This window comes from Panthera onca, chromosome B1, assembly GCF_046562875.1.
Source record: "Panthera onca isolate mPanOnc1 chromosome B1, mPanOnc1 haplotype 2, whole genome shotgun sequence".
NCBI classification, from domain to species: Eukaryota; Metazoa; Chordata; class Mammalia; order Carnivora; family Felidae; genus Panthera; species Panthera onca.
Genome location: NC_138342.1, coordinates 62402247 through 62420670, shown reverse-complemented (window position 1 = coordinate 62420670; position 18424 = coordinate 62402247). Strand labels below are relative to the sequence as shown.

At 41.5% G+C, this 18424-nt stretch overlaps 1 protein-coding gene across 6 annotated transcripts in view; it reads right to left on the bottom strand.

Moving 5' to 3' along the window:
* The window catches only part of SEPTIN11 (septin 11), a 92847-nt gene that overhangs the window by 5518 nt on the left and 68905 nt on the right, over window positions 1-18424 (bottom strand). For 3 of the 6 annotated variants that reach the window (XM_060654818.3, XM_060654826.3, XM_060654825.3), the window contains exons 6-9: window positions 16881-16977; window positions 15467-15635; window positions 9494-9626; window positions 7859-8046 (exon numbers count right to left, since the gene is read on the bottom strand). In XM_060654818.3, coding sequence (XP_060510801.2) covers window positions 7859-8046; window positions 9494-9626; window positions 15467-15635; window positions 16881-16977 — 587 coding nt within the window. Of the gene's footprint in view, window positions 1-207; window positions 4302-7858; window positions 8047-9493; window positions 9627-15466; window positions 15636-16880; window positions 16978-18424 lie in introns of those variants that run through there. The other 3 variants (XM_060654824.3, XM_060654819.3, XM_060654821.3) reach the window with 3 other exon arrangements.

The following is an 18424-nucleotide window of genomic DNA, read 5'->3' as shown; positions in this document are numbered from 1 at the left end:
AGCAGAGACCATATGTGAAATACAGGATACCACATGGCAAGTATCTGGGAGGAGCTGGAGCCGTGCAGATGGTAGCATTTGAAATCCACCAGACAAGGCAGGAAAGCAGGAGACTCTTTCATCCCTACTTCTTTTGCCCAACATAATAACCATGTGTACATATGCATACCAAACACTGACTAAAAAGAACTCACAAAAGGGCACACATTGTTTGGGTAAAAATATATTTTCCCCCACTTTTATGTCTTGGCACTAGTGATATATGCATAGATTACCTGTCCACCACTCTCCTACCTTAACAGACACCAAATTACCGAGCATGTTTGCTAAGTGATTACTTTCTTACTTGAAAAAAATGATATAGCTCATATCGATACAATTATTTTAGTTTTTAAAAAGGACGAGTGTCTAACATGCAGCTTACATATATGACAATTCTGCATTAACACTGAAAGTAGATTACACAACACTTTTTTTTTTTTAGAAACACATTGGTTATTTTCAAACAGCAAAATGACAGTGTTCTACAACTACAGTTTAAGGCATATCAGCATATTTTAAAATTAAGAAATAGACAAAGTTCTAATGCTGTTCACAGCTTTTCAATTTATTAAAAAAATTCCCTTCATACCTACATACAATCTAGACTTTGTAGGTCATAATTTCCACTAAAGAGTCATCACATATGTATCCTGTCAATGGAACCAAGACTTCTGGAAGCTGAGACTTGACGATTTCAGACACTTGCAAATGGCAAAGCAAAGGGATCTGAAAGGACGGTTTGGAAGGACCACACAGAGACAGTATGACATGGGTTGATAACAGCTGAAACCAAGATTCAACAGTCTGTATGTGACACACTAATGGATATGTCAAGAAAGTGAAGAAACCCAGTCCATTTGTTTGAGGTGCACAAGATATGAAGACTAAGTGTTATTGCTGGTGAGATTCCAAAGCAGAGAAGGAAGGTAATAAAGAACCTGTGCTCAGTGTGACATTAAATGTTCCCCTGGTTGAGATGCCCTTTCTGGACAAAACTTTGACCAGTTAAGAAGGAGCCTAGGTTGGGAAAACATAGTCTCTAACTGCTAATAAATTCCCAAAATGCTTCTCCATCACATTCTCCTGCATGTACAACTGTTACGAGTATCTAAAGTCCAGAAGCAACGGTCATTATGGTTGAACAAAAGATTTGGGGAGAGGCCAGCTAGATCTGGCAAAAAAACAAAAAAACAGGTGTGTTCACTGCTAGCAGTTAGCATGAGGGAAAGACCATTAAACCAAGATCGTCAAAAAAATTAAGCAGTCATAAAAGCAGCTTAGCATAAAAAACATTTTCCTCTTGATTTTCTCCAATGGAAGGTGGTAGTTTCTTATTCTACCTTTATTTACATAGTCAGAACCAAGGACCCTCTAATCTCCAGCGATGCCCACAATGCTGTGTAGAACACAGCTGGGAACAATAATTTCTGACCTCCATACTGGTATCAAAAAACTGAATTTATATTTCTTGTGGAAAAGGTACAGATGTGGTTATTTTAAATATATAGTTTTTTTTTTTTTTTTTTTGTAAGCAAAGGCTACTCAAACCATTACCTCCCTATACCTCCCTCCAAAAAAGGAAAAAAAAAAAAATTCACCTATCCCGTTTGTTTCTCTAATTTTAAAAAAGTCCAAAAGATCTCAAAGTTTTCTTACTACTGTACTTACATGCAAAGGCGAAAGCACATCCAATTAGATTTGAGGGTATCATTTATTCCGTGCAGAGCCAAGGACTACTGTGAAAAAAGGCACAGATACAGAAAGAAGAGAAGGGCAGCAATAACAAACCAAACAGGGCAGGGCAGCAGGAGTAGAAAAGAGTTCAGAAGCAACATGTTAAAAAAAAAAAAGCTTCTAGAACTTTCTTTTGACTTTTTATTCCCTGACTCTCCATATGATTCATTTTGTCATGAAAATTTTCATGGGAGGAAAAAAAAATCAACAATCTTGGAATCAAAAAGTCAGCTGGATGGATGCCTTTCACAGCGAGGCTCACTTTTGAAAAGGTTTCAGTGATGCATTAAAAATGGTAATTTTAAAATGACCATTTTTGGAATTTACATGTATATTTTCTGTTACAAGGCACAAAAATGCTCACACAAGCAGCGGTTGGAACAAGCATACAACACAAGTATTCAAGCTTTTGTCTGGTGCACAGCACATGAGCAAATTTAGCCATGGTTAGAATTGGCATGCCATCTAGTATTTGGCTGCTCCACAACTAGCTTTGGACTAGAATCATTAAAGAAAACAAAACAAAAACATTAGTCCAGTACCTCCTAAATCAGTCTTTATACCACCATTGCTGATTCTAGTTTGCAGTTTCTAGCCCAGCTTAGTTTGGGCTTCAGTGAAACTGAATTTTTACTTTGCCTACTTAAGCCTAACTCAGTTCATGGAAGCTTCTGAGACCATAACTTCTTTCCCCTGAAAGTATGATTGAGAGTGAAGAGAAGGAAAAAAAAGAAACTTTTTTGGAATCAACTAGAGACTTATTTAAAAAAAGGGGGGGGGGGGTGGATTGCATGTGTGTGTCAGGGAAGGTACAGTGTCTTCTATCCTATTTACCTAATGTCTGACTAGTGAAGGCTGGGAGGAAGCACAGAGCAGGAGCATCAGGTTCGTGAGAAAGAATACTCTTTTAAGTAAGGAACAGGAGACTATTGAGTTAGAAGTTGGGAAGATCTTGTTAATGGAGGGGGGAAAAAATCAAGAAGATGAAGGGATAAGCCTCACAAAGGAACAGAACCAAAAGGAGAGTCAATATGCCCCTTTCCGTGGTCTGTGTCGTGGCCTGTGGGTTGGCCCTGATTCTCAATGACAGGGTGATGGGCTGGGACACAGAGAGCAGGTGGAGCTAGTCATGGTGAGGACAAAATGAAGAAACTCCTTCAAGACAACTGGATATGAAAGACCAGCTGCTCTAGTTCTCCTTCCCGTTATCGCCAAATATGGAAAGGAGACCATGCACAGAAGCTAGATGTGCAGCTGAATTTCTACCTTCTTCACTCATGGCTTTGTGTCAAGTTCCTTCCCATTTCCTTCTTAATGTTTTATTTTTTTTATTTTTGAGAAAGGAAGAAAGAGAGTGTGTGTGTAAACAGGGGGAGGGGCAGAGAGAGAAGGGCACAGAGGATCTGAAGCAGACTGTGGTGACAGCAGAGAGCCCGATGCGGGGCTTGAACTCATGAACTGTGAGACTGTGACCTGAGCCCAAGTCGGATGCTTGACTGACTGAGCCACCCAGGCGTGCCCCCCTTCCCGTTTCTACCTTAAATTGATGAGATCCCCTCATAATTTGTGCTGCAGATGATATACAGTTTAACAAATTTTCTATTTGAAGCATTTCTGAAAATTTTCTCCTCATGATTGAAAAGTATTATTAGAAGTACGGATATCCTGGAATCGGTCATTGACCACGGAGAGCGTGAAAGAGTGCTCATTGTAAGTGGAAGGGAGGTTGTGGGAAACCCATCATCCTTAGTAGAGGATTCTTCTACTAGGCAATGTTACATGACCTGACCTTGGAGATCACTAACTGTGAGAGGATCAGGTTGTACTGATAAAAGAGACCATCAGCAGTTCTCTCATTACAGTCCAACTTGTCAAGGATTTGAGAGATAGGGGTTCAGACATATTTTGAAAGCCATATGAGGGGACAGTCTGAAGAGACCCACAACATGGGTCAAATAAAATTATAATAATGAATCTCCATGCAAATGCATAGGTCCTAAAAAGCTGACCCACCATTCTACCTACATACAAAGCTACCCTGGTTGGGGCACATGTGGAGAAGAGGCAGAGTGAGTTCAGGGCTTCTGCCACCATGGAGATGAGAAATCAAGAAAAGCCAAGTTGTTGTCATGGCTATTCAGGGTTATGGTTCAGCTGCTGAGACGATGAGAAGTTCTCCTGACAGACGTACATGGAGCCATTGACCCTCCGTCCCTCGGTCCAAAGCAACATACAAGCAACAGGCATGCTTCCTGCTGCCGCTCTGAACAGGCATAAAAGGCAAATCATTTACTTTCCAGAAACAAAGTCCAGCTGCACAGGGCTTTTGGTGTTATTCTCTTGTTCTATCATTTTCCACTACCCAACAACATTCAGCAAAATGAGTTAATAGTTATTGGTGTCTGGGGAAGGGTAAAAAAATAAAATAAAACAAAAGGACACAGATGGCAGAGATACAATATTACTGCAAAAGCAGGTGAATGCGGGACCATCCTTGGCTTGCCAGGCTTTATGTGAAGCTTGCACTGCAAGTTAAAAAACAAAACAAAAAAGTTAGAAATAATAATAAATAAAAAAGAAAGGAAAATTAGGAGTGCCAGCACCAGCATTCGGTGATGGTGAATGCTCATGCAATGATTATGGAATCGACAGAAATTAAAACCACAAATTTGAGTAAGCTACTCTACACGACAAGCAAAAGCAAAATTTTAATACTGAATTAACACATGGTTAGTTTCCGTTTGCATGTAATTTACGAGTGACTTCTTGAAACCACTACATGTGACAGTGGAAGGATTTGCTATTTGATTTTCATTTTCTCAAATAACATAAATCACAATCTGTTAGGTTTGGTCATCACATCGGTACTGAATAGGAGCAACACCTTCCCATTACTGAGCGGCTGGAGTCAGAGAATAAATCTACAATAACGTCTTCAAAAGATGAACTTGGGGACTGGGATACAGTGAGTGGTCATGCTATTAATCTACTTGGAAAGGGAAAACAGGATGAGCATCGTGTGGCTACAGCTACAGCAGGTGCCAGGAGCCTTCCCCCGCGTTTAGGTACAACACAAAACCAAACCCGAGATCCGCACATCTAATTTTAGGCAAGTCTGAAACATGCAACTTCACTCATTAGCAAGAATAAAAAAAAAAAAAAAAAAAAGTTGAGGTTTTTTTTTTTTTTTTTTTTTTTAAGATGAGTGGATGACTGTATAAACCATGGTTATCAGATGCCGGGTACAGTTTTAAAATGATGGATTTTAAAACTTCCTTTTGGGATGGATGAAACGTCACCACCAACGCCCACTGGCAATTGTGCAAAGTTTCAGAAAAGAATGCTGTCCACTGAACAACTTACCCTCGGGTACTCGCACCACTGCGGCATAGCCGCAAACAAGGGAAGTGCCTTGGTGGCCAGAAAGGGCAGGAGGTGGGGTCCGGCTAACGGCAGTGCCAGGGTTAGCTCTACTTTGTCTGTAATCTTAGGGAAGGTTATATGCTCTCATGCCACTACAGCTCAAGTAGAAGCATAAAGCCTTACCTATGTTATAAAGGGAGCGTGTCATTAGAATAGAAAAAACAGAATTTAAAACTATTAGAAAAACTAATTTCCGAGGTGGAAGCATACCAGGTGAATAAATAAGCGTCTCTTTCGTAAAAATTGTCTCCCTGAAACAGAGCCAGCCCCTAAGTGGCATGTATGGTGACTCCAGCATCTCTTCCAGCTACACGAGGAGACAAGAGTCTCCCATTTATTTTCAAAGAGCTGCTCTGGTTACCCTGGTGACTGTCTTTCTGTGGTCCTCTCTAACCAGAACTCTCCCCTGGCTGGAAGGGGTGGCGGGGGTGGGAGAGGGGTGGTTAACTTTTATACTTCAGGCCTCCAACTTGCAGTTGCTTTCTGTGCTCAAATGGGAAAGTTTAGAAAAGGTTAAGAACCTGCCAACACATATGTGCCATCGTCAGGTACAAAACCTGGTCACTACTGCACACCAAATGAAGTCTAATTCTATTAATGATACACAAGAATGTATAAATAAGGCTAAAATAGAATTTGCACATACTTCATGTAAACTTGAAAAGCATTATACACCACTAAGGCCCAAGGCTGGGGTGAAAATAACCTAAAATGATCAAAAGGGCAAGGAAAACCTCCCTACGCTGGGAAGTCTATTACTGGAAAGACCTTTTTTTAATGGAGGCACAGTACGGATCCGCTCTTGGAACTAGTATTGCTTAAAGGCACATCCAGCGTACGTGAAATATCCTTGGAACACTGCTGGTCTTTTAAAAACATTTTTAGTTCTGAAACATGTACCTTTATGCACATTAGTGCTTAAGGGTAAGAAAAACTTGACTTTGGGTTTCCTAAGCTGTGAGTCAGCAGCTTTTTTGTTTCATCCATGCCTATGGATGTGGTCATTTACACACACACACACACACACACACACACACACATACACACACACACTCTCTCTCTCTCTCTTTTTTATCTTGGGTTAGTTAGGATCAACAAGTGTATAGATAGTGCCAAATGACTTTCATTTCATCTCTGAATCTCTGCATGGGGAACGTCACCATGAGTGACTGATACTCTCCCAACAAGCACAGCACAAGGCACTTTCTTGAACTGGATTAAAATCTAGGCAATTGTTACTCCCAGAATTAATCCAGCATAAGTAAAGTTTCAGCCCCTTGGGAGGCCTTGAACACTTGGGTCTGCACCAACCCCATAGAAATCACACCACATCTACACCAGCTACTTTCTATTGCTTAGAAAACATGCTTACTTCTTTGTTCTCTTGACACATTTTCTGCTGTCTCAGAGCTTGGAAAGTCAAAGGCATAATTTAAAACTCTCTCCGTGTATCACTGTAGAAGTCTATTGTGCTTTCTGCCACAGGCAGTGTAATGAGGTCCCTCAGGGGTGAGTCTGCATGCTCACCAAGACTAAGGACACCACCACTGTGCCCAGTCCCCCATGATAGGTCTCAATTACTGCGCAGATTCAATCCTATCTGCTCTATTTGTTAAAATTTAATTCTTTGCCTACCCAAGTACCAACATTTTTATCGTTTACTTAATTGTCCGCTTTTCCCCTAGAATCTCAGCATCTAAGGATAAAGAGCAAGAATCCTGAAACACATTCGGGGCTGCCTTATCGCTGCCCTAGGAGCACCGTGTGTTAGACCAAGCAGGGCAGTATCTGTGGGTTCGCCATCCAGCCGCCACAAAAGATTTCCTAGAAGGTACTGTACTGACCACTGTGCTTATTGTCAATCCAGTAGCGATTGTCATAAAACCGCACTCTCTAGTCGTTAAGGTGCTTTGATGTAGAGCTTCAAATCATGAGAGAATTTCAAGGCAGGCCCAAGTCTCCCACTGGATTCAGGCAGCCACTATTGGAGTATTACAGGAAGTGACTACTTTAAGAGCAGAATCTGACCCTTTGGCACATTAAGTCAAAGCCATATTTAAAAAAAAAATTTTTTTTTTTTTTTTGGTATGGAGATAGGTGTGTTTTGAGGATTGGTGAGGGTGTCTTAACTGGAAGGGTATTTTGATCCCATTTCCACAATAAAACAATTCACCATCTTACTGAATTTAAGGGAAAACTTGTGGCCACTAGCGGTTCGTCCCGCTCTTCCATTTCGGAAACAAGGCTTTCAGTGACCGGCTTATCAAGCCTCACGACACAGGATAGAAAAATTTTAACAATCATCATTTTAGGATGCCCTTTATCAAGAGTCATGAGGATTGTCTCCAGGGAGTAGTGAAGAGATATGGACTGTCTTCTCAAGAGTCCTAGTGTTGGTGCAGAAGATGCCACCGGAGACAGCAGGTTCCTCCAGCCCTGATTGCTTGGTCATGTGGTCAAGTTTTATAAATTAATATTTCTGTACCCTTTACAAACACTTTAAAAACCTGTATCATCTTCCCTGCACTGTAGAGAAAAGACTTGCATTTATCTTTCTGGTAACAGACCAGTTTCCAGTCTGTAAATGGGAAAAAGTAGAAACATGCAAGAGGAATCAATGGTTAGAGGGCCCCGATGCATGGGGGGGACACCCGCTTACTTTTTCTTATCCTTGTCTTTCTTGGTTTGCTGGGCCCCAGACTGCTGTGCCTGGGACTGCAGGAGCTGAGCCGCTGCCTTCTTCTTCTGGAAGTTGTTCACCTCCTCCTCCAGCTCCTTCTTCTTGTCTTCCACTTTCTTCTTCTCTTCTTGGTGTGTCCGCTTTAGGAGGTCAAACTTCTCATGGAGCTGGAGAGGAAAAGAGGAGGCCAAGTTTGGTGAGGGGAGTGGAAAGTTACAGCTGAAGATCTTCTGCATCTGTTCAAACCCCAAACATGCCTCGTGTTCCTGCACGTGCTTTAATCCCACGAGGGAAGCACCGTCTGGCACTCCTGGAGGAGCCAGGCTGAGAGGGCAAAGATCACCCCTCGGAGCCCTATGAGCCTTTGAGATTTGGAGCCTGTGGCACTCACTAAAGGGAATTCTGTTCATTTTTACTGATAATAAAATACATATTCATTGTAAAAAGCATAAGGAAGAAAATAAAAATTATCCATGCTCCTAACAGAAATTACCCAAGTGGTAATGGTAGTTCTTTATTTCTGGTCCTTTTTCAAAATGTATAATATACAGTTACTTAGAGACATACACAGTGACCACAGATGATGTATGGTGTTCAAATAATAAGAATATGTTGGGAGATTTCTGGCAAATTTCTTGACAAACCAAATTCAGAAAATTATCACAAGGCAGAAACAAAAGCAGGAAGGAAGGGAGGGAGGGAGGGAGGGAGGGAAGAAAGAATGAAGGAAATAACTCTTAGTAGATAATTCTAGATTTCCATCCAGCATCCACTTGGTATTTATAATCAACAACAAATAAGGCTCAACTTTCCTTTCTCTGTAGCAAAACTATACTGAGTGCTTAGCTATTTAAATAACCTCTAAATTTCAATAGCCTTTATAAAGATAAATGAAAAGAGAATGATGAAGAAATTATTTAGACAATTTGGAAATGAATATAGCTATAGGTCATGCACTTGAGATACTCATTATCTGCCATCAGAGACAAACAGATTACTCTCCCTCCCTCCCCCTCTCACGCTCTCCATATGAGATAAGTGTTATGCAGAAACCCATATGACCTTCTAGGAGGCAGTTAATCTGGCCTGGTCACGGGCAATGAGAGGAGTCAAAGGATGCTGGAGCAGGGAGAGCATGCCCACAAAGGAAGAAGATGCATATACAGATAGGGCATATGGAGACCATTACCCATCAGGTTGTGCCCAAGGGCCCATCCACTGTTTAGCTCACTGAGTTGGCTCATAGACTAAGACAATAGTAGTAATAATAGTCCCAGAATCCCAACTCTTATGTTGCAAGACTTATAAATTAAGGAGATATTGAGCTACAGAGAACATGAGACCACGCCTGAAGACCTAAGGTCTAGTTTTGGTTTCAGCTCTGTTACTTACTAGGTATGTGACTGCATAACTCATTTTAGCTTTATGGCTCTCAGTTTTATCATCTGTAAAATGGGAATAATACATGACCTGCTTCTCTTACCATGGTAGCTGCTCATGTGATAAAATATATGTAGAAAGTACTTAGGAGAGCATGAAGTTCTATATAATGTGAAGTATTAATAACACATCTTACTTATTTTTCTCTCACTTGAAGGAGGACAGATGGCTTACCTCTTTCTCTGCCTCTTTGAGTTCAGCTTCTTTCTCCTTCACTCTCATAACAAACATTTGCCTCATTTCTTCTTCTTTCTTCTGAAGTTCTCCCAGAAATTCATTTCTTTTTGCTTCGTACGTCTCCTGAAGACTATTCAAAAGCCAAACCAAGGACAGTGTTGTGAAGTTGAATAGGAAATTTCAGCTCATATAATTTCTACTCATTGCTTCCAAAAAATAGGTAAGGCTGCCACTTACCATATCAAAGGACACATAAAATGGCACACCATCTTCTTTTGAGTTATGCAGTGATCAGAAAGACAAGCACATCAAGAGCCAGAGATGAGTCAATAAACATAATTTGGCACTACAGGGATGTCTTACTGGCTAAGTGTATCCTATCTCTATTCACACAGAGAAAGCCTGGGTTGGACTGGCTGGTATTTTCCAGATCAGCAAACAAGTAGACACCAAGATTAGAGTTAGAATTTTAAAAAATGAAAGCAGTAGTGTAGGGAGAGAGTGCAAAGGCACTGGAGCCACACACACCAGGGTTTGGATTCTGGCCACAGCAACTTACTGACTGATCTTGGGATGGGCACAGACCCTATGCTTCCGTGTTCTCTGTGTAAGATGCAGCTACACCAGCATTTACCTTCTAGGGATAGGATTATGGGGATTCAGTGAGGGCAAAGTGAGTAAAGCATTCGATATACCATCAGTGCTTAGCAAATATTACCCTTCCCCACTCACCTCCCTCCAGCCCTCAATTCAGAAAACAGACTCAGTGAACCATCTAGAGACAATAGTATATCTAAACATATTATAGAAAATTGCTGCTTTTCAAGTTATATTATCAATTGAAAGTAGAGCAGGGAAGAGTTTTATTTTTATCTTAAATCCCATCCTCCTCCTGACTCTCTACAGAACGTTGAGCCCAATATTTTAAATTGAATGCTAGATTCAGCTTTACCTCTAAGTCAGAACAAATATATTGGCAGAAAAATTGCTTTTGGTAACACAACTTAAGAAAACACACCCCCATACCTACACCTACACAGAGAGACAAGTGCTGATATTTGATAAGGTGCGGTTTCTAGTTCTCCCTTGCAGTCTCTCTAGAACAGCACCCGTTACAGTAATGCGAGTCTGCAGAATATCCATCTCTACCCGTGGGCTGAATTCATCCTAAGTGCTGACTCCAAATTGGAGTGGATAACCTGTGGATAACCCCGGGGACCATGCAGAGCTGCCTCCCAGCATCCACACTGGTCCTTTCAGAAGGAGAAAAAGGACATTCAGGTGGTAGGAGCAAGCATGCATGGAGTCAAACAGTCAGAAAATGTCTTCAATAGGATTGCTTATACTTCTATAATCAACACTTTTATTGGTTGATTAAAAATAAGTTCTCCTACCCTCAAGGGTGTCCACACTAACCTGTTAATGAACAATCAAGCACTTTGAGTTTCCAGAGGTATATTTAGCTTTCACTTATGAAACAAAAACATTCTGGGCCAATGTTGACATTGGCTAATACTTACTAATAGCAATATTTAGACTTGAGATTTAAGATACATAGCCACGGAGATATAGAAATGTATTGACAGAACTAATTCATGGATTTGATTTTGCTTGTTAGCATCTAATAAACTCTTCATTACCAGTATTTAGATCAGAACTGCTGAAGGCAGAAGATGACCTCTCCCTGCTATAAAATTTGGGGGGAATCTCTCATAAATATCTCATTTATGATAATGAATAGATCTCCCTTTTCAAGGGAAAGGAGAATGAGAATAGGTACTTCAGTTCAGACTTCATTCTGGTAATTCACACAGTGTAATTCTCTCTCTGTTACAATCTTCTGGAACTACCTGGTGAAGGGTATCCTGGAGAATAACACATCACCAGTGGTACGAAGCAATTTACACACAAGAATTCACTAATCTTTTTTTTTTTTTTTTTTTTTTTAATTTTTTTTTTCAACGTTTATTTATTTTTGGGACAGAGAGAGACAGAGCATGAACGGGGGAGGGACAGAGAGAGAGGGAGACAGAATCGGAAACAGGCTCCAGGCTCTGAGCCATCAGCCCAGAGCCCGACGCGGGGCTCGAACTCACTGACCGCGAGATCGTGACCTGGCTGAAGTCGGACGCTTAACCGACTGCGCCACCCAGGCGCCCCAAGAATTCACTAATCTTTACACACCCAATAAGGTGGGTATTACTATCTACCTCCCACTTCATAGATGAAGAAACTTGGAGACAAGTGTTTAGTAATCTGTCCAGGTCACACAATGAAGAGTAACAGACCTGGGATTTGCACCCAGGCCATCAAGCTCAGACAGGAACTCTATCCACTGCACTCCATTGCACAGAGGTCCGCATGTTCCCCAAAACAAATGGGTCTCATGAACCTGAAAACTTTGTGATCTCTTGAGAGAATAGTGGTAATTAAACCCTTTTTGTGACCTGACAAGAGTCAGGGGAAGGGGGCACTCTGAGATAAGGAATGGGCAGTTTGGACAGGGACTGTTGGGGTAAAGTACAAAGGAGTCTCAGGAGAAAAGAATCAGGAACAGGATCAGTCCAGTCCCTATTGTGTCCTACATCCTCTTCCCTCTTCTGGCATCTTCAGATGCCAGCCAGAAGGGGCCAAGGTCTCAATGAGGGGGACCTGGGTCCAGAGAATGCATGCTGCCCTGGTTGGGCTGAAGACCACAGGGCAGCAGGTGGTAAGATGGGCACAGGAGAAAGCAAGCTGACATGTGGGTAGGTAGGTAGACAGATACACAGATTCTGCCACAGGACAACAAAGACACAACTCTAAATTGAGGCAGGTCAAGGACACCACCAGAAATACATTCAGTTAGCTTTACTGGCTCTGACGTACTTCCAAGGCTTTCATACAGCCTCTTACTGTGTTTGTCCAGCTCCTGGTTTTGCTTCCTGCTGTACGATATATTCAGGTGATGGCTGCCCCTTACTAGCCTTGGCTTTAGAGATTAAGATTACTCTGTGCTTTATAAACACAAGAGCAGCTTGGAGGACAAAGAGTGGATACCGGGTGCTCAAAGGAAGGATGGACCTCACTGTACACCCACAAAGAAATCCTCTGCTTTGGGAATATACTTATATTCCTCCCAGCTCACCCAAAATTCACATGGAAAAAAATCCAAGAGCATCTGGGAATGATGGCTTTGAAGATGAAATTTTGGGAAACAACTCATATCAGCAGCAGCTTTTGCTTCCCCTTAATTGTGGTGCCCTTCATGCAGGGTCCCCTCACTGCACCCCTTCAGTGTGGTCCCAGGCTCAAGAAGTGCTGGGGATGCTGGAAATGCCTCAGAGGGAAAGTCTGAGACGTCTATAAAATGTTGCTACTGCCAATGTCAGAGAAACTGCCTGTGGTCTCTTCCATGAGTTTTATGGTTTCAGAGCTCACATTTAGGCCTTTAATCCATTTTGAGTTTATTTATATGCATGGTGTGAAAAAGTGGTCCACTTTCATTCTTTTGCATGTAGCTGCCCAGTTTTCCCAACACCGTTTATTGAAGAGACTATCTTTTCCCCATTGCATATTCTTGCCTCCTTTGTCACAGATTCTGACCACAGAAGGGTGAGTTTATTTCTGTGATCTCTACCCTGTTCCACTGATCTATGGGTCTATCTTTGTGCCAGTACCAAACTGTTTCAATTACTAGAGGCTTGTAGTATATCTTGAAATCTGGGATTACGATACCTCCAGCTTTGTTCTTCTTTCTAAATATGTCTCCTCAGGCAAGGGAAACAAAAGCAAAAATAAACTATTTGGACTGCACCAAAATAAAAAACTTCTGCACAGCAAAGGAAATCAACAAAATGGCAAGGTAACCTACTGAACGGGAGAAAATATTTGCAAATGAAATAGCTGATAAGGCAGAGGACCTGAATAGATATTTTTCCAAAGAAGACATACAGACATACAGATGAAAAGATGCTCAATATTACTAATCATCAGGGAAATACAAATCAAAATCACAATATCACCTTATGCTTTTCAAAATGGCTAATATCAAAAAGACAAGAAATAATAAGCAGTGGTGAGGACGTGGAGAAAAGAGAACCCTCATGCACTTTTGGTGGGAATGTAAATTGGTGCGACCACTGTGGAGAACGGTATGGAGATTCTTCAAAAAATTAAAAATAGAAATACCATATAATCTAGCAATTCTACTACTGAATATTTACCTAAAGAAAATAAAAATATTAGTTTGAAAAGATATGTGTACCTTATATTTATTGCAGCATTATTTATAATAGTCAAGATATGGAAGGAACCTGGGCACCCATCAATAAATGGGTGGATTAAGAAAATGTGGCATGTATACACAATGGAATATTGCTCAGCTTATAAAAAAAAGAATGAGATATTGCTATTTGTGACAACATGGATAGACCCAGAGGATATTATGCTAAGTGAAATAAGTTGAGCAGAGAAAGACAAATACCATATGGTTTCATTTATATGTGGAATCTAAAAAATAATAATAACAAACGAACAAAGCAACAAACAAGCAAACAAAAACCAGACCCTTAAATATAAAGAACAAACTGGTGGTTGCCAGAGGGGAGGTGGATCAGGGGAATGGATGTAATAGGTAAAGAGGATTAAGAGGTACAAACTTCCAGTTATACAATAAGTAAGTCATGGAGATGACAAGTACAGCATGGGCAATATAATCAATGATATTGTAATAATGTTGTTTGGTGACAGACAGTGACCACTGAGGAAGGTACAGAATTACTGAATCATTGTGTTGTACATCTGAAACGAATATAATACTGTATGTTAATTATACCTCAATAAAAAAAATAAATATAGTGAGATGTAAAAACAAAACAAAACAAAAAGGAAACCTTAGGCCAGAAGAAATGGAACCAAATGGGACATGGAAGATGTGTGAATAAAGCATATCCTCTACAAGTCAAAAGGCCTGGACAACATCTGCCACCATCCTGAAGTCCCTGAAGTGAGCGAGGCCAGAGCAGGAGGCTGGACCCAGCTTGGCCAGGCCTTCAAGAGCCCTGCTGGACCTACTCAGCAACACCTCCTTCTGGTGGGCAGTTACCCTGCGCTTGCAGGAGGTATTTTAATTTAAATGCCAAAAACAGAGACAGCAGAAGAGGGAACAGTCTTTACCAAGAAACGGCAGCCCCTAATCATGCCCAGGCACACCTCACATCACCTCAACTGAAATCTCCATTAAGACCCAGTGTGGGCCCAGTTTGGACAAAGCAATCCTCTTCTGGGCCCACAGGTGGCAAACCTGGCCTGGTGGCCCTGCCTTCCCTCCCCACTCTGTGGCCAAGGTACTCAGCCCCTGCCGCCCCTCCCCCACGGCCTAGGTTCTGACAGCAGCTGGGCCTTTGCTGGGCCGCTAATTCTGCATTAATTCCCCCCTTCACATTTTGCCACTTCATCTCCATCCATCGATGATGTGGGAAAACACACAAGAAACTTTCTACAAGTTATTCCCTTTCTTCCTCATTAGTTGTTAGCATTGGACTGAAACACAGAGAGCTGATAAGAGTCCTGGGAAGTGAAACCTGGCTGGCAACCATGAACGAATGGAGCAAACTGTACTGAGCGGCCACACCTCTGTAAATGCCTAGACCAGGCTCTGTGCCTCTGTGAGTATAATGATTAAGAGCAGGGGTTCAAAACTCACTCCATCACTTCCTACTTGTAGGACCTTGGGTAGGTTGCTTACACTTTCAGTGCCTTAGTTTCCTTATCTGTAAAATGAGGATGGCAGTGACATCATCTACATCGCTTAGTTGAGATAATACCAGTAAAGTGGTTATCGCAATGCCTGGCAATTATGCTTACTAACGTGTCCCCACCAGGTCCCTCAATCACTGCTATCTCAATCCGACAAGCATTTTGGTGATGGAACAACACACCATTCAAGCCACTGTCTGGGAAACAGGTGATTGCTAGGTGCCCTCATACCTGAAGGGCTTGCTGTCAGGGTCAGTGTCCTTGAACCCCATCTCCTCAAGCTTACAGCGCCGATACAGTTCATAATGGCGGGTGTGAGTCTGTTCTCGCAAATCTTCCATGTTCACGCGGATCAGCATCTCCCGAAGTTTCACAAAATCACAGTGGTTTTCATTCTCAACTGCAAGAGATGGGAAGGTGGAAGCGGCTATCAGCAATGACATCCCTAAAAATCTGAAGTGACACTTTCAAAAAGTTATCACCATCGCTCCTGAAATCTCAAAGCTGTGAAGACCCTTCACTGGATTCGCCTTACATTCCCAACGAGGACAAAATTTTCAACAATGTGGACCATAATGTTGATGACCACAGTGATCACAGAGTGCCTGCTCAGGGCAGGGCATTGCAAGAGGAACTTTATAAATATTGTCTTTATCCTTCAGAACAATTCTGCCAAGTAGGCATTGTGACTCTCGTCTTATAGATGCAGAAGCAAGGCTTTGATAAGGAAGCTGACTTCCTGAGTACTGGGAGCAGAATCTACGTTCAAACACAACATCTGGCTGCAAAGCCAGGTCTATTTCCACTACTCCGTGCCCCCTGGAAGTATACAAGGCAGGTTCTACATACCACTTCCTTTAATTTCATCAACACTATGAAAAAAGCTTTATTATAGAGAAATAGGTAAGATTCATAAAAATTGTAATTTTCTTAGAGATCTGAAAGGTACAATTTCTTTTCCCTTCTCACAGATTTATTGCCTTTATTCAGAAAAAAAGAAAAGGGGGACTGATAGATCTTAAACTAATGAAGAAACTTTCTATAGCTATCCTACTTAACCTATAGCATCAGATGTCCTCCCTCAAAACACACAAAGGCAGGAAAATAGGGTCCTTGCCTATCAAAGTGACACATGGGAAGCTTCTTCAGGTCAGAGACTATGATCATGTCTCCCAGCACCAAATAGGTCATAATTCTCAGATATCCACTGAGATAACATTTAATTGAAAGACAGGTTTTCCAGAGATAATGGAGAAACAAGTAACTTCTTGTTTACAAGAAATCTTTTGCAGCTTTCTTATTATACTTTGCTGATGAAACTGGTATGAAAGTTGTTGAAACTTCTAGGGAAGAGCTCTTTTCTACCAGGAATTTATACTCAATTTGCCACACAAGCCAACATTCTTGAGGGGCTGCCTCACTGGAAGTAGGGCACTGTGGTCACTTCTCCCCACCATCTACCTACTTGGTCACAGGGTCTTGCTTCCTCACTTCACAACTGCCATGTGTACAACCCTCCCTTCATCCTGCCTTTGGTTGAGGACCTCCCCCAAAACCTCCCCAAATAGGGCAGAGAGAGAAGAAGCCAGAACAGTCACCACAGGAGTTAAATGTGGAGACCCCTTTCCCCCTAATGTGCACATACCCTGCACCACACCCCAGGGGTACTGCCTGGCCTTCGCCATCTTGTTGCCGATCTTCACCTCTTCAGTGCTGCCGACGACAGCAAACGGGAGATGGACCTGGGAAGCAACACAAGGACAGAGTTGTTACCTTCTCCAGGTCTTGCCCAGGCTGGTTCTCCGCCTTGCCTAGGCTCCGCCCCTTCTGCCAGCCTCACTTAGTGAGGGGGAGACAAAGGGGAGGGTGGGTAGAAGAGGGAGGAAGCTCTGCAGGTCAGCAGAGGTGGGCTTCGTGTACCCCACCCCTCCTATGACCAAATATTGATTATGTGGTATGAGCTAGATTCAAAGGAAACCGTAGGTGTCTTTGCAACCACACAGGAAGCTTCAGACACATGTTGTCCAAGACTGTAGCCGCTAATATATGTGGCCACTGAGCATCAGAAACAGGGCTTACAGGATCAAGAAACTGAATTTTAGTTTTATATACTTTTCTTTTCTTTTTTTTTTAAGTACAGTTATTTTGAGAGAGACAGAGACAGCGCAAGTAGGAGAAGGGCAGAGAGAGAGGGAGGGAGAATCCCAAGCAGGCCCTGACTGACAGCAGAGCCCAATGTGAGGCTCGAACTCTCAAACCAAGAGATCATGACCTAAGCTGAAATTAAGAGTTGGGGGCTTAACCAACTGAGCCACGCAGATGTCCCACTTTTATTTACTTTTAATTATTTTACCTTTGAACTTAAAAATATAACAAAATATTTTTCCGTGAAATAAAACTGTATTGTTTTGGGACTGCACTTCATTTTGCTTTAAACTTAAATTTTCTAAAAAAAAAACAAAACAAAAAACTAAAAAACTAGTTTACTCAATGTGGATGAAAACATTAGAGGAAAATTATCTTTTTGGTACTTATTTCATGTTGAAAAATTTTCAAGTGTGTTAGGAGTAATTTGGGTATGCTTCCAAATTGGGATATGCTGTAACTGTAAAATATACATTGGATTTCAAAGACTTACTATGAAAATATCTCATTAATTTTTATATTGATTGCATATTGAAATAATATTTTTTTTTTTTTTAACATTTATTTATTTTTGAGACAGAGAGAGACAGAGCATGAACGGGGGAGGGTCAGAGAGAGAGGGAGACACAGAATTGGAAGCAGGCTCCAGGCTCTGAGCCATCAGCCCAGAGCCCGACGCGGGACTCGAACTCACAGACCGGGAGATCGTGACCTGAGCTGAAGTCGGACGCTTAACCGACTGAGCCATCCAGGCGCCCCTTGAAATAATATTTTAAATATATTCAGTTAAATAAGTTTTTTAATTAATTTCACATTTCCTTTTACTTTTTTTAATGTGACTACTGGGAAATGTTAAATTGTTTGTGTGGTTCATATTATATTTCTAACAGCATTGCTTTACAGTTGGCCATTGCACAAAATTCAAATCAGAACTACATTTTGGCCCAAATTATTGGCCCAAGCCTTGCAACCCAGACTTCTCCCAAGCAGAGGTGGTGTTCAAAACAACTGACTATTTCACGTTGCTTTATTTGGTAGCTATGG